Source organism: Pantherophis guttatus, chromosome 10, assembly GCF_059756535.1.
Source record: "Pantherophis guttatus breed Tessera chromosome 10, ASM5975653v1, whole genome shotgun sequence".
NCBI classification, from domain to species: Eukaryota; Metazoa; Chordata; class Lepidosauria; order Squamata; family Colubridae; genus Pantherophis; species Pantherophis guttatus.
In genome coordinates this window covers 28702418-28717320 of record NC_142072.1, presented here as the reverse complement: position 1 = coordinate 28717320, position 14903 = coordinate 28702418, and the positions used below count along the sequence as shown (strand labels likewise).

Here is a 14903-nt window from a genome sequence, read left to right as displayed (position 1 = left end):
CGTCCATTTCTCTTGCATGTCTGAGAGTAGAGTCATCTGACACACTCCCGACTTCAGTTCCTTATCAGGAAAATGGGAAGCTGACCAAATGCTGCTGCTTTTTGCCATCCTACATATAACTAAACCCTCAAATTAACAGGCCAAAGTGGGGAAGAGTTGCCCATGCTAACCAAATGTCCTTTAATGAGATTTTACGAAAGGCACATGTCAAATGCCAAATGGATTTTGTTCCGCTCAACTAAGGTCCAGCAAACAGAAGGTAGTATGCAAGCTCCCCATTACTTCCTCAGCTGCATCAGACTATCCCCAAGCACTTACCTCTGCCGCAGAGATGTCTACTTTGGCAAGGGCCAGCTGAACCTCTTCTTCTGTCATGTCCAGGTCAAAGTCCTTTTCCCAGTCCTCACTTATATCTGTGCTAGAGCCTGAAACAGGAAAGAAAACACCACACATGCTCCGCTGCAAAATAGCAATAGCAATAGCAATAGCACTTAGAATTATATACTGCTTTACAGTGCTTTGCAGCCCTCTCTAAGCTGTTTAGAGAGTTAGCTTATTTCCCCCCAACAATCTGGGTACTCATTTTACCCACCTCTGAAGGATGGAAGGCTGAGTCAACCTTGAGCCTGGTGAGATATGAACTGCCAAATTGCTGGCAGTCGGCAGGCAGCAGAAGTAGCCTGTAGTACTGCACTCTAACCCCAGGCGCAGGTTTTTGAAATCTAACAATGAACATTTAGCAAGCAGCCACTGAACCATTGCATGCAACAATTAGTGGATGCCAGCTTCATGAAAACTACCTTGCAAGCAACCTTCTTAAATGTAGCAGCCTGGCTATTTTGCCAGAATCCTCAAAGCTTGAAAAGGATCTTGCAAATGATTAATGAGGATAATAATACAAAGATATATATTAGATTGATAATACAAGAATTTAGGTAAACTGTAAGCTATGAATATGGTGAGGACGCACAAAAGACTTGTAACCAACCGACACACTGTGTGCAATTGAAGATGGTTTTATGTTTTTATGTATGTTTGTTTAAAAATAAAAATAAAAAAAATTCAAAAAAAAAAAAAAGAAAGAAAAGAATCTTGCACTGAAACATTTCTCTATATAAACATCCCTTCTTGCCCTATTGGCAGTCTCTGTTTTCTCCGGTCTCAGGCCCTGAGCGCTCCCACCACCACTGGGAACACCCAAGGTTGCATGGCTGTATGACCAGACTTTACCACAGCTTTTACTTCTGGTTTTCGGGAAAACTGGCCATAGCAAACTGTTGATTCGCTTAAGGACCATGGCATTCACTTAATGACCACAAGAAAGGTTATAAAATTGGGTCCGTCGTGTAGGTGACCCACTTTATGACCATGATGACTTACAATTGAGATGGGCAAGTTCCATGGTTTCCAGCCCCTCACCTTTCTTCCCGTTGTTGGACGGTGTGGACTTCCCACTGTCCGAATTGAGCTCGAAGAGTCGCAAGTCCAGAGGTGCGTCCTCTCGCAGAGTCTCTGTCCTGTTGCCCGACTTGCTCTCTGCACGCTCCTTAGGCTGCTCTGAAGAGGCCCTGTCCTCCTGGGGAGGAGGAGAAGGCGGTGCAGGCTTCCCTGCTTTAGCCAAGGAGCTTCCCTGTTCGTCTCTGCAAGCTTCCTGCAGCTTCAGGGAATCATCCCCAGCTCCTGCCAGTGGGGCTCCAGTCTGTAAGGGGGAGGCAGGCCCAGCGGTGGGATTTGTGATCTGAGTCACCAGAGAGACGCTCTCGCTGCTTTCTGAGGGGGTCGCCTCTGCTGGGGTGGGGCTCAGCGTGGCCCACATCTCCACTGAGGCCTCCAGGGTCGGAATGGCTTCTGCTGCCAAGACGGGGGAAGCCGGCAGTGCAGGCTGGGAAGACTCTGCCTGGATTAGAGTTTGTGAGGAGGAGGAAAAGGATCCAAGAAATTCCTCTGTGTCGAGAAGAAACATAGGAAACAATGTCAGGAAAATAAAATGAAGTAAATAAACATAGGTAGTCCTCAATTTACAAACCAAACTGGAACCGGAATTTCCTTTGTTAAGTAAGGTGGTGGTGAAGTTAGTTGTGCCCGATTTTACAGCGTTTTTGCCACAGGAAAGGGAATGACTGCTGATATTAAGTGAATCATGCTGTCGTTAAATGAATCGAGCTTCCCCCAGACTTCAATTGTCCAAAGATTGCAATGACCATCATGTGACCCCGGGACACAGTAACTATTATAAATACATGCCAGTTGCTAAATTCTCATCACGTAACTATGGGGATGTTGTGACAATCATAAGTGCGAATACCAGTCATAAGTCATTTTTTCAGTGCCATTGTAATTTAAAACAGTCACTAAGCGAAGGCGAGGGCTACCAAGATGATGCTCCAACGATAGTATCATTCTCCCTGGACATAGTAGAATAAAATAGGAAATTTTCTTTCTCTACCCCTGCTTCCTGATCTTAAATCCCTTCCAAAAGTCAAGGCACCTTTAATTTTATACATTAATTCCAAGCAAGAAGGCTGACACTAGTATTTCCCAGACTCTGCCCTCGGGACCTTTTCTCTTGCTGCTTCCAACCGTAGGTCACTGCTACATTTAGAGGCTGAGCAGGCAATTCTTGGGAGGCATGACAAGCAATGAAAGGAATTCCTTCTCCCTGCTTTCAAATTTGCCTGCATTTATAACTGAAACCACAAGGTGAATACACTATTTTCCTTGATTCTACCCAGAGTTTTGGCTTCATTCAGACATAATGCTGGACCAAGATTTATAAAACGGGTGTACTGAACAAGCTACACCGGTGTAAAACATAGTTAACAGCAGCTAATGGAGATTCAGATTGTGAGCCAGTCAGGGGTAGTGAGCATCCATGAGGCAGCCTCAGGGCATGAAGCCAATCGGGACAATCCTTGGCGCATTCATTCTATCTCAGTCCTAAGAAGGCAATTCAAAATAAAATCTTGATAAGAAAATTGCAGGAACTAGTTCAGGCAATTATCAGGAATCAACACTATATTTAAGCCTCTCCACAAGAGATTCACACATTTCATAAAGTCAAGAGCCAATTGATGCCTGCATATGATTTGCAAACCAGCCTTTCGCCATTACTCTGTCAATTGCTGCATACCTTTGCTGGACACTATTAACATCGATGCTGCTTGAGAACCCAAAAAGGAGGGTTGCGCAGCTAGCAGAGTAAGCATCCTCTCCATGCCTCCATGCCCCCCCCCGCCCCGCCCGGAATTTTGGTATGGAAAGGGAATTTTATGGGACAAAAATTCTTTACTTTTCAATCCCACTGACTGTCCTCAAACGGGTTCAAAAGGTTAGCTCTGCTCACTTTGGTGGCATGATGAGAGGCTCACAGTGCCCCTAAAGAGAAAGATAGTCAGTTGCCTAGAAGATCCAGCTATACCTTGCAGCCCCCAGAACAAGAACTTTTCTGAGGCAGGCATTTCCTCCCTCTTCCTGGTTGCTTAGGCATTCGAATGACTCTGTTGCTCACTGGGGGCCTGCCCCCTTTTCTTGGCTTTGGAGGGCCACTCTTTGCAGGCTGTATCCTAAATACCTTACCTGGCCGTTCTCTGCTGATGCCAACTTCAATCCCCCCCCCTTTGTATTCTATCCTTCCATGTCTTTGATCTGCAGAGAAGTCATCAGGGCAGCTCTGAATGGGGCAGACCTTCTTGCAGGCAAGGAACTGAACAGCCGCCTTGCAGGAATCCCGAAAAGACCAGGCCCTTTCAATGAATGGTCAGAGCTTAGGGTTCCCTTACCTTCCTCCTCCTCCCATCCTGGGTCTTCTGAGTGAACACTCTGGTCTGCCCGCTGCTTCAGAGCCTCCCTTCGGAGCTCCTCCTAGGATGACAGAGTATGCACACAACCGTCAACAACCCTCCGACTGGCTCTGCTGCCAAATGGGGACAGAGAGCAAGGGAGGGAGCGAGCGAGCACGCACAAAGCCACAGCTTCCGGGCAAAACCCATTCTCCCTGGGCAAAGTCCTGCTTTTTCTGAAAACTCACCTGCTCCAACTGGTGCACTTTATAGAAGTACCGCTGCCAGAATTCTGAGTGGGAGACAGCCACCGGCACCTAAGCCCATCAGAGGGGAGAAAAGCATAAACTTTCCTAAACCGTTATTGCCTTTGTTTCACCCAAGATGCAAAAGAGACACATTTACAACCCCACCTTTATGGATGTGTGCATTAACCATTCCTCCAGGGACGACCCATGAGTGGACAAAGGGCACAAAAAGGATTGCATACAAATAAGCCGTTCCAGCAATTCTAAGAGCAAAACCCAGAAGATGAAAAGGAAGTTTGCTCCCTCAATTCTGCTGCTTCTTGGCATGAAAAATCCCAATGCTTTCCAGCATATTCTGCAGAGACCAAAGCCTCCATATCACACGCTAACCTGCTAAACAAGTTAAAGGAACATATAATGCCAGAGATATTTTCAAGCAACAAACCTCTCTGTGTTGGCTTGAAGAAAAGACGGAAGAACCCAAGGAGCCAAGCTTACCATTTTGGAGTAGAGGGAACGGATGGATGGGCTCTTTCCCAGCAACTCCGATATCTCTCCTTTCTTCTCCTCCAAGCTGAAGTGCAAAAGCCAGGCCTCAAATAGCTCAGGTGGTCCTGCAGGAGAAAATACTATGTCTACCAAACCACTACAGCTATGCCAAGATGAGCAAGGATAATAGTCACAATCACACAAGCCTCCTCAGCCCATAAAACTAAGTCTCATTTTCTGCACTGGCAAAGCTGGATCTGTGGCCACAACCCTACCTTCTCATCAAAGGACAAGGACTTCTCAAAGCGATCTTCCTTCTTTGTTCGGGAAGCTACAGACTTAAATAACAGGAAGAGTCTGATGGATCAAATCAAGGTTCTAAAGAAGCATACTAGAAAGAGGAGGCATGGGAGACCGAGATGTACTGTGAATTCTATAATTACCATATGCAAACAAACATATTATTATACTCGATCTTTTATTTCCTAGAATAAAAAAATCCTAATTCATTAGTCTTCCTTCCCGAGAAATTTGCCAACATGCTTGGTCTACCACAGAAGACAATATACTATCACCTTCAATGCTAAACAGCAATGTTCACACGCCACCACTACCCACTACAGAAGAGGGGAACGTGGGACATTTTCCCTCTCTGCCCTCCAGCTTGGAAGTGATGGAAGAGGCAAACATCCACAGTCAAGCAAACCCCGCAGCCATTCCCAGCCTGGCCAATTTCCTGTGGTTTTCCAATCTCCTAGCCAGGAAACCATTCAGAGAATTGGAGTGGAAGGCACTGGGGTCAGGCAAAGGGAAAGCAATGAGGAAAAAAATAGCAAAAAATCCCAAAACACACTTAAAATGCAACTTGGATCTCACTTGCAATGATTTTTTTACAAATTTCTCAGAATTTTACCATGAATAACTTTGCTTGTAGCCATCCAAACATGCTTTGATCAGTTGTGGCTGAATGAGTCTCAACCTCCACATTATAATATCACCTGCCTGCCAACCTCCCATCTATTGCTCTGGATCTACTTGATCTTTCTGTTGTAGACTTGAGAGCTAAAGATTTGTTTTTTGTAACAGCAACTTGTACTCTTGAACGGTTTGCTGTTATGAACACTAAAAACACGATATGAATTGCAGTCATTATCTTGTAGATGGCTCCCCTATTTTCCAGAAGGACTTAATTCTATGTAATTCCCCACTCCGAGCTTCCCTGCCTCCGATTACCTCTCCACTTACCATCAGGTTCGTTGCAATAAGTGGCAGGGTCAGACTGAAGGCTATAGAGCCGAGCCTGGAAGAGAACAGACAGGTAAAATTATATGAACAAGAGGAATTCACAGTAGGGGGGAGAGCTCTATTTTAGGGTCAGAGGGACTGCAATGTACCTTGGCACTGTCATACAACTCTGTGGTCCCAGATGGAGTTGCCATCAGGGTTATGACATCACAGTCAATGGTCTTATCTGGCGAGGGTGCAAATGTGTCTGAAATAACACCCAAGAAGTTGGAGAGTCCTTTTCTCACTTTTTCCGTCGCCCCCGAAGAGCTTTCCGTCTTTACATACACAAAAAGAGATAATGAAACAAACAAAATTAAGCCACAGGAAGCAGAGATTGTAACATCCTACAAAGTTTAACCAAGAGTGAAGTTATATGTCAAAGCAATACTGTCTACTTGGTATTAAAACAAAAGGACTTCCGGCTGACATCACGGTGAGATCAGAGGTGAGGAGTGAGTCTCCCCGCCCCCACGCTGAGTTCTCCCTGTTGGAGGGCTCCGAAAGGAGCTAAAGCCACCCTGTAGGGGTGGTGAAGAAAAGAGCGGCGCCCTGCAGGTCGCAGAGAGCAGCAATTCTCCTGCTTCACTCAGGGCTTCTTCCCTCTCATCCACAATGAGAAGAGGTAGCCATCATGGTTGCCATGAAGCTGGGACAGCTGAGGCAACAAAAGAATATGCAGGAGTGGTGTAAATGAACAGTGACTGGAGCTGGGTGAGAAGATTCCTTTTTTATTTAGACCCTAACTTTAAAAGAAAAAGAAAGAAAGAGGAAAAGCCAGGAAAAGAGACTTTTAAAACTACTACTTAAAGCGACGAACAACCATAGAGAGAAAATCCTAGACCCAAAAGAAAGGAACCAAAGGGAGAAAAGCTAAGGACCTTTTAAACCATAGAAAATTGGATTTTTAAACTGGGTAGGTATTATTTTGGAGAGTCATTATAAAATGCTGGAACTATCTACTTGAATTTACTTGAACAGCTGACTTTGCTTCCATAAATTGAATTAAATTTGGATTAATCAATTTATCAGACTTGAAACAATGCTGAAACCTAAGCTGATAGGACCATCTACTGGTGATTGGAAAATATACCATACCTCTACAAGTCTAGGAATTCCTGATATGAGAAATAAATAACATTCATCTGGAGGTTTGTGGTGATACTTACTGTTCTATAACTATCTACTTTATGACTACTGGTGACTCTATTGTGAGAATAAGGAAGACTCTTAACTAAAGTAAAGTGACCTTTGACTATGGAAGCTGCCTGGACTACTTAAATGGAACTGCTTGATAATCGTGAGATGTAAAGAATTATTGAACTTTCTGTGGAGCAGCATTGGACTTGAATATATTGTTTTTGAATTTGAATAAGAGCCGGACTTATTTTAATAAGACAAGATGCTCTCTCAGGGGGAAATGAGTGAGATTTCAAGAGATATGATGTTGATGTTGCAAAGCATTAGGGGTATTATGACAAAGAATCACAGAGAGATAAAGAGCCTTGGTAGTACAGTGGTCTAAGGCACCCTGTTATTAAGCTGGTTATTAAGACCAGCTGCCTGTAATTACTGCAGGTTCGAATCTCGCCAAGGCTCAAGGTTGACTCAGCCTTCCATCCTTTCTAAGGTAGGTAAATTGAGGACCCAGTTGTGGGGGCAATAAGCTGACTTTGTATAAATATACAAAAGGATGAAGGCTATTGCTGAGCACATTGTAAGCCGCCCTGAGTGTCCGGAGAAGGGCGGCATATAAATCAAATTTTAAAAAAAAAACAAAACCCTAATGCAAGGCATAAATGGGAAAATAGAAAATATGCTACAACTGATAATGAATGAAGATCAAAGAGTCCAGGAAAGAGAGGAGACAGGAGAAAGAATAGATGGAGGAAAAGATAAAACAGACAAACAAGGAAACAAAACAAGGAGAAGGAGAAGACGATAAAGATAATAATGACTGATGGCTTCCGGTTTGCTGCTGGCCGCCGCCAGATGCTCCTTCGGGATCGTCAGCTTCCACTGCCTGTCAGAGCCGCCTTCACAACGGAACGGCGGCTCGAGGAAACGGAGATAGAGCCGGCAGGGGTGGGTAGAACGCTCTGCAGAGTCCCAAAAGTTTTTCTTTTACTTTTGGGACGGAGCGGATGAGATGCCCCATATCCCCAGCCGCTGCTCCGGGCTTTGGGAGACCTCTGCTAATGCAGAGCCAGGCGTCAAGAGCAAGCCTGTGAATTTAACAGACTATTCAAAGAAAATGTGAGCTGGACCTGTAATACTGAATCGCAAGTATTCTACTTATCTTTTAAAAAGCACTTAAGAGAAAGAGGAAAGGAAAGGGGGGGGAAAAAAACTTTTTAAAATGGCGTCTGCCGCGGCTGGAGAAGAGGCTGAAAGGGAAAGTCCTTCCGTTTCCTATTATTACAATGTAGCGGAATAAATACCACTGGCTACATTTGTAGACAAAACTTCGCTCCTGTGTTTTTTTCTCTCCTTTTCCCCTGGAGACTTGACATTGTTGTTGATGGGAAAGAAGTCTTTTTTCCTGTTTTTTTTTTTTTTTCTTTTAACAAAGCCTGCCTGGGCGGAAACATGGCATTGAGACTTATAAAGTCAGATAAACAAGTAGGGGGGGGGATTCCCCCATTAACAACTTAAAGGAACAAGTTTTAACTCTTCAGTCTCAGAAACCTGATTTTAATATAATAGAATTTCTCTTAGAGGAGATTGAAAGAAGGGATGAGATTGTGAATCAGCATCTTGAAAAATTTAAGCAGGAAATTAAAGAATTAGTGAAATCTAAGTTTGATTTTTTGGAGTGAAAAATTTTAAAAGTGGCTAATGGTTTTTCAGAATTTATGACACAGCTGGATACAAATACTAATTTACTAGAGTCTAAAATGGAAGAAATTCAAGATAAATTGGACAATAGAATTCAAAAGATTGAAAATGATTTGATAAACACTCAGGATAATAGCTCAGAAGAAAAACCTAAAATGGAGGCTGATCAAAAGTCTGGTAATGTAGAAAATCTGCAACAGAGGATTGAAAAAGAGGTTCTAATGGTACAATGTAATTTTACAGAATATGCGATAAGACTAAGAGGCCTGCAGGAAAATAACAGAGATGATTTAAGGAGAATATCTTCTGAAATTCTAGCTGGGATTTTAAAGGTTCAACCTGAGGAAGTGTTTTGTAGGATTGACAGAATTTACAGAATAAATTCCTGGATTGCCAAGCAAAGGCAACTGCCTAGAGATGTGGTGATTTATTTCACAGATAAAGAAATTAGGAATAATATTGTGCAAAATTCCTTTAATTCTAATTTGCAATTGTATGGAAGAAAGATTTGGATTTACAAGGAACTCCCACCTAAGATATTAATGGAAAGGAAGAAATTTGGTTTTCTGGTGACTGAGTTAAAAAAGAGAAATATCCCATTTAGGTGGGACGCCCCAGTTGGTATTATATTGAGATATCAAGGAGAAAGATACCAGCTAAATACTGTTGAAAGAGCGGAAGAATTTTATCGAAATAGGTTGAAAATGAATTTAACATCTTCAGGTATAATACAGGATAAGCAGAAGGAGCTGGAAATAAAGGGAGAATATCGAATTACAGAGACTGTACCAGATAAATTGCCTTTGGATTTATCGGATACCCCAGCTGGATTATCTACAAATTTGAGAGAAGTGGCACCTGACTTTAATGTGACGACTTATCAAGGCAAAGACAAGCATGGAAACCAATTAGGGGACATACAAGGGATAAAAAAGAGACATGAGACACAAAAACAAAATCAACAAGACCAATGTACAAAGCAGAATGAAAACCGACTAGTTGATACACAATCTGTAGAAAGGAAACCAGGATGGAAATCAAACCCACAAAAAGAAAAGAAAAAAAGAAATAGGTTGCATAAAAATAGAAATTTCTAAATCAAGCAACAGTGAAGCCAGTGACTTTAAAATATGAATGATTACGTGAAAACATAGAGGAGGCGACGTATTGGTCAATATCATCCTGAGGATAGTGGCAGATCTCTGCATTGCCGTAATCTTGGGATGTGAAAAGAGCCTTAATCTGATGGATTTGAATTATCCACTTTGGAATTTCTTTTTGTGTTGATAAATATATTATAATTATCTTGAATCAGGCAAGAGAATTATGCTGGGGCATGCAGAAGATCGGGTTGTTACCCACTACGATGATGGGAATCAATAATCCTGATGAAACCCACAATTATTACTATATGGAATATAATTATAATGTCACTCGGGTGGTTGTTTTTACTTTTATACATATAAGAAGATATTTACTACTGATGGGGGCAGATATGATCGAAGATTTTGAATAAACTGTTGCATCAGCAAGCTATGTTACCCTATTACGGATGTTGGTTCTAATAATCCAGTGGAAAGACTTCAAAGAAGATATTATATGGACGATAAATTTAAAGTCATTGTCTTTTCTTTTTTTATTTAGATATAATGGAATATATATACATATATTTTTAAGTAGTGTGGGCAGTGAATCAAAGATATTAAGAATTGTTGTGTATGGTAATTTTGCAGGACAGTGGGTGAATAAGCTAGTTAGCAGACTGATTAGTTTAAGAAAAGAGATTTTTAAGTGATATACTTAGGGGAGTGGAGGAAATGGATAGAGTGGAATAAATGTTAAATGTTAAATGTTAAACTAGATTTTATGGGGAAGGCTGCTTTGAAATGTTATAGTAATATATATAGAAGATTAAATGTTAAAGTAGGACTTATCGTATAGTCTTAAAGTGGAAGGTGGTTTTGAATTGTTGTAATAATATATAGATATAAGTTTGGGAGAGGAGAAAAAGGGCAGATTATTGCCAAATTGGGAGTTATAATACTATTATGTTAAATTAGAAGTTACTCTACAATGTTATAGTATAATGTTTGTTTTTTTTTCTTTTCTGAAATGTATGGATAAAGGGGGATGTTATAATATTAATAATATTTTTAGTAAGTAAAGGTCAGTATTTAGAGGAGGGAGGGAGTAATCTGTTATGAATTAGGTTTTTTGTTACGAAGAAGTCACAGGGGGGGATGGGTGGGGAGGGGGAGTTAGGGAGGGGGAGGGGAAAAAAGGGGGGAAAATTTGTATTTGAAAAACTTTTTCAATAATAAAAAAAAGAGATAATAATGACTGATGAAATAAAGAAAGGGAAAAGTACTTTAAGAGATTTAAAAATGGATTCGAATAAGATACTTTTGAAAAGGAGATAGGGGTTTGGGTGGACACTCTGGGGACCTGGCAACTTAGGAGGATAGAGATGGAAGAAATATTTAGACTAAATGGTGAAAACACTGATGCTGATAGAGACAAAGATCCAAGAGAGGAGTATGGAAGGAAAGCCAAAAAAATGAATAAGAATTGAAGTATTGAAACGGGCAAGAGATGATGGATAGAAAGGAATTATTATTATTTTCTAATATAACGATGGCCTGATTAAAAACTGAAATAGAGGTAGAAATAAGAATACACACTTTTATATAAAGCAATAGTTAGATGGAAAGATTAGAAGTTGAAAGATGGTATTATTAGATATGTTTAAACAATAAGATGACTGGTACTTGAATGGCGTATTGTGACTTTGAACCAAATAATGAAGGACTATGTTTTAATATATAAAGGTGTATTAACACTAGGATTAGTAATGGTGGCCCGACTAGAAGCTAGAATAGAGGTAGAAATAAGAAATGGGGCTATTAGCAGATATAATTTTCATATAATAGAATATAATAATTAGAAAGATTAGAGGTTGAAAGATGGTATTACTATGTATGCTTAATATCATTGGCATTAAAATGGAACATTGAAATATTGAATAACTACTCTAAAACAAACATGTATATCAATACTAGGATTAATAAGTTTGACTAATGTAACAAGTATTATTATCCTCATATCCTTTATTCATTAAACATGAAACTCAAGTCAACTGAACATTCAAAAATGCATCACAAATACCATTGACTGGTGCTAATGGTTGAAACGGGTTGCTGCCAGCATCCTAGGTATCAACCAAGTACCTTAAGATGTACGATGTTCCGAGTAGCACCGTTTTTTGCAGTTCCGCTGGTGTTGTTGCCGGAAGCTGCAATTTCTTGATGTATTAAGAAAATTCTTAAACATGGTACAAGTGGCCCGATGATGATGATTAAGGCTATTTGTACCAAAATGAACTATACCCAGAGGCACATTGTTCATGTATTCAGATTGATGTATATTTAAAAATAAAAATCCAATAAAACTTAAAAAAAAAGAAAATAAACTCTACAAGTATTTCCCCCTTGCTATGCATCCCTATATCTCCGTAACGGACCCTTTACTTACAGCCAACTTTTCTTTGACCACACTGGCAGTAGCAGCGATGGTGCAAGCTGTATCATGTTGGACCACCTGGGTAAATTCTGTTAGATCACGTTTCATGAACTCCAAGGCCTCTGTAGACTGCAGAGAGAAAGAATGGGTGCACTGACTCTTGTGTGATAAATCAGAGCTTCTGCAGAATTTCAAACAATTGCTGTTACTTAAACAAGGAGGTGCAACGATATGACAATGGTGGAGCCAGAAAACTCTGATCACTCCAATGCATGACCAGTAAGAGAATACAACGGAATCTTTTAAAAAATCAAACTAGATATCGGATGGCTCAGTTGTTGTTTTATTACACAGTTTCTACTCCAATATATTAAATAAAATACACTTTTCCAGTTTGAAAAAAGGCTCAAATTAATAATAATGCCCAATTAGTAGTCATGTATTACAATTCCAAGATTTATGCTCTGAATGGAGAACACCATTTCCAGCCAAGTTAGCATGTTCTACTTTAATGTTTTAAAGTTAAGCATCTGACCATCAACAAGATGGAGTTCTGGATGCTTTTTAAATTGTACTTAATTGATGGGGGAAGCCTTTAAAAGACAAAATAGCTTAGAGTCATTACTGGATTTATAACAACATGAGTAAGGCACTATTATTAACCAGACTTCAGTACTAGATGAAGCAAAGGCAGGTGATTTTTTCAAAGCAACCTGGCAAGTTTGTCAACAAACAGGAATTTCAACTGGCATCTCATCGTTTGAAGTCCAACACTCTGCCACATGTGCCAAACAAATTCTAAAACTTATCTGGAAGTTTGGGGGAGGGGAAGAGAGGAGAAATCAGGGAGAAGCAGTTTCCAGCAGACTTAGTTTCAAGTCTGGACTCCTATCCCAGCCCATTCCAATGCAAAGAACAAGCAAAGTCTTTCCTGAAAAACCAATGACTGACAGAATACAGAATACAGAAGTTAAAAAATAATGTTTTCAAGGATTCAAGCAATCAATATACCTCAAAATTAAAGAAGCACCCCCAAAGTTGTTCCTTTAGGCCAAGAGGTTGCTCTTTATTTATTGCATAATTCCAAAAATTCTGCCTACCTTGTCCCTGACCGTTTGAAGGCTTTGCTGTAGCCAGCTCCTCCACCAGCCTCCATCTTCCCTGTTACAGGAGAAACATATAAAACTGAATAGTTTCTAACTATGTTTTAACATTTGGTGAATTACTTGAATCCTGTCAACTGGAGTACCTTCGACAATCCTAATCATACCCCAGGACCTTGTACGAATTAATTTTGCAATCATTATTTGGTATATTTGATTTTTAAAAAACCTAAATGAGATATTAGCAGATATTAAAATATTTTTTTCTTTTAATGGGTAACAAACTTGAGTGATCTCAATGAGGTTTGTTTCTAAATAAATCCAATTAGAATTGAGGGGCATAGCAATGAAAAGCAGGACATCAACTAATAATATTTAAAGACAATGACAATACAAATGTCTAGGGTGATACTGACTGCGTCCTGTAAGGTATGACACTAGTTTTGGCATCAAATCCAAGCTTCCTAAATTTGCCATGTGTAAAAAAAGCAACAAACAAAATAAACATCAATTGTTCTAGTAGCACAAAAGAAAATTAGGCTGTGAGCCCACATTTCAGCCTGTAACTTAGTCTGGGTAATTTAGTCTGAGAATGTAGGCTTATTGGATTCATCACCCTCTAAGCCAGAGGTGAGGAATCTTGGCCCTTTTGCGACTTGTCCACTTCAACCGCCAGAATTCCTGAGCCAGCCAGCTGGGAGTTGAAGTCCACGAGTCATGAAAGGGCCAACCGCTGCTCTCACCCAAAGTTTCTCAACCTCAGCCACTCTAAGATGGAGGGACTTCAACTCCCAGAATTCCCCCAGCCTGGCTGTGGTTGAGAAACGCGGCTCTAGTAAAAGCAACGTTCAAACTCAATTCACCGTATGTCAGAAAGGAGCAGATGCCCGAACGACTAAAGAACCGTTTCCAGCTCATTCAAGCCGGCCAAGAGGACTGAATTCAGCCCCGGGCAGCGCCGCCAGCCCCTACCGACATTCTCCCCGACCACCAGGCGGTCAGGCTACCCAGCGTGGATCTCCAGGCCCCTCCGCGCACCGCCTCAGCGCCTGCCCCGCCCCCGCCGAGCCCGCCTTCCCGGCGCCCCCTCCTCACCCCGGCCCCCCGCCTCTCCCCAGAGCGGTCCCGCAGCTCATCTTCCGGCTCTCCCAGCAGCGCCAGCGCCTCATTTCAGAAACCAGAGCGCGAAGATCCCGGAGAGAAGGGCCGAGCGCTCTTCACACGCCCAGAGAGCCCTCGCTCCCTTCCCCCGCCCGGCCCACGGCGCCCTCCTTTGCAGCGGCGCCGCCCCCGGCGATCTCGCTGGAGCTCACCCTTCCGCCATCTTGGCCGCTGACGTCACCAATATTTACTGACCTTTGACACGCCATTGAAGCTCCGCCCCTCCGAGGCTCAACAGCCGCAGCTTCCGGCCGTTCCGTGACCTCCCGTAACCACAAATACGTTTCCGGGCACCTCTTTTACCACCCGAGGTAAAGAAAAGGAACCATAAAGGATTCTGAACGTCGCGGATGCCCTTCGTTGCATTCCAAGCGGAAGAAGCCGATCTTTTCCGGACACTCTCCATCCACGTTGGTTTCGCAAAAGGTTTCCACCCGCTTCTGTAGCAGGAACCGGAAGCCAGCGCAGAGAGCGGCTTCTGT

The 14903-nt window shown here is 41.8% G+C and overlaps 2 protein-coding genes across 4 annotated transcripts in view; both read right to left on the bottom strand.

Annotated features, from left to right (window-relative positions):
• FAM229A (family with sequence similarity 229 member A) overlaps positions 1–410 on the bottom strand; it is an 18457-nt gene extending 18047 nt beyond the window's left edge. The window contains exon 1 of the mRNA XM_060691369.2: positions 319–410. The gene's annotated coding sequence lies outside the window, so the exon portion shown is untranslated. The remainder of the gene's footprint in view (positions 1–318) is intronic.
• The window catches only part of BSDC1 (BSD domain containing 1), an 18591-nt gene extending 3688 nt beyond the window's left edge, over positions 1–14903 (bottom strand). Inside the window, exons 1-10 of one of the 3 annotated variants that reach the window (XM_087876769.1) lie at positions 14617–14903; positions 13258–13318; positions 12170–12286; positions 5911–6078; positions 5762–5816; positions 4526–4641; positions 4028–4096; positions 3780–3861; positions 1420–1944; positions 319–425 (exon numbers count right to left, since the gene is read on the bottom strand). In XM_087876769.1, the coding sequence (XP_087732895.1) occupies positions 319–425; positions 1420–1944; positions 3780–3861; positions 4028–4096; positions 4526–4641; positions 5762–5816; positions 5911–6078; positions 12170–12286; positions 13258–13318; positions 14617–14630 (1314 nt within the window). In that variant the 5' untranslated portion in view covers positions 14631–14903. Of the gene's footprint in view, positions 1–318; positions 426–1419; positions 1945–3779; positions 3862–4027; positions 4097–4525; positions 4642–5761; positions 5817–5910; positions 6079–12169; positions 12287–13257; positions 13319–14355 lie in introns of all 3 variants that reach the window. The other 2 variants (XM_034413192.3, XM_034413191.3) reach the window with 2 other exon arrangements.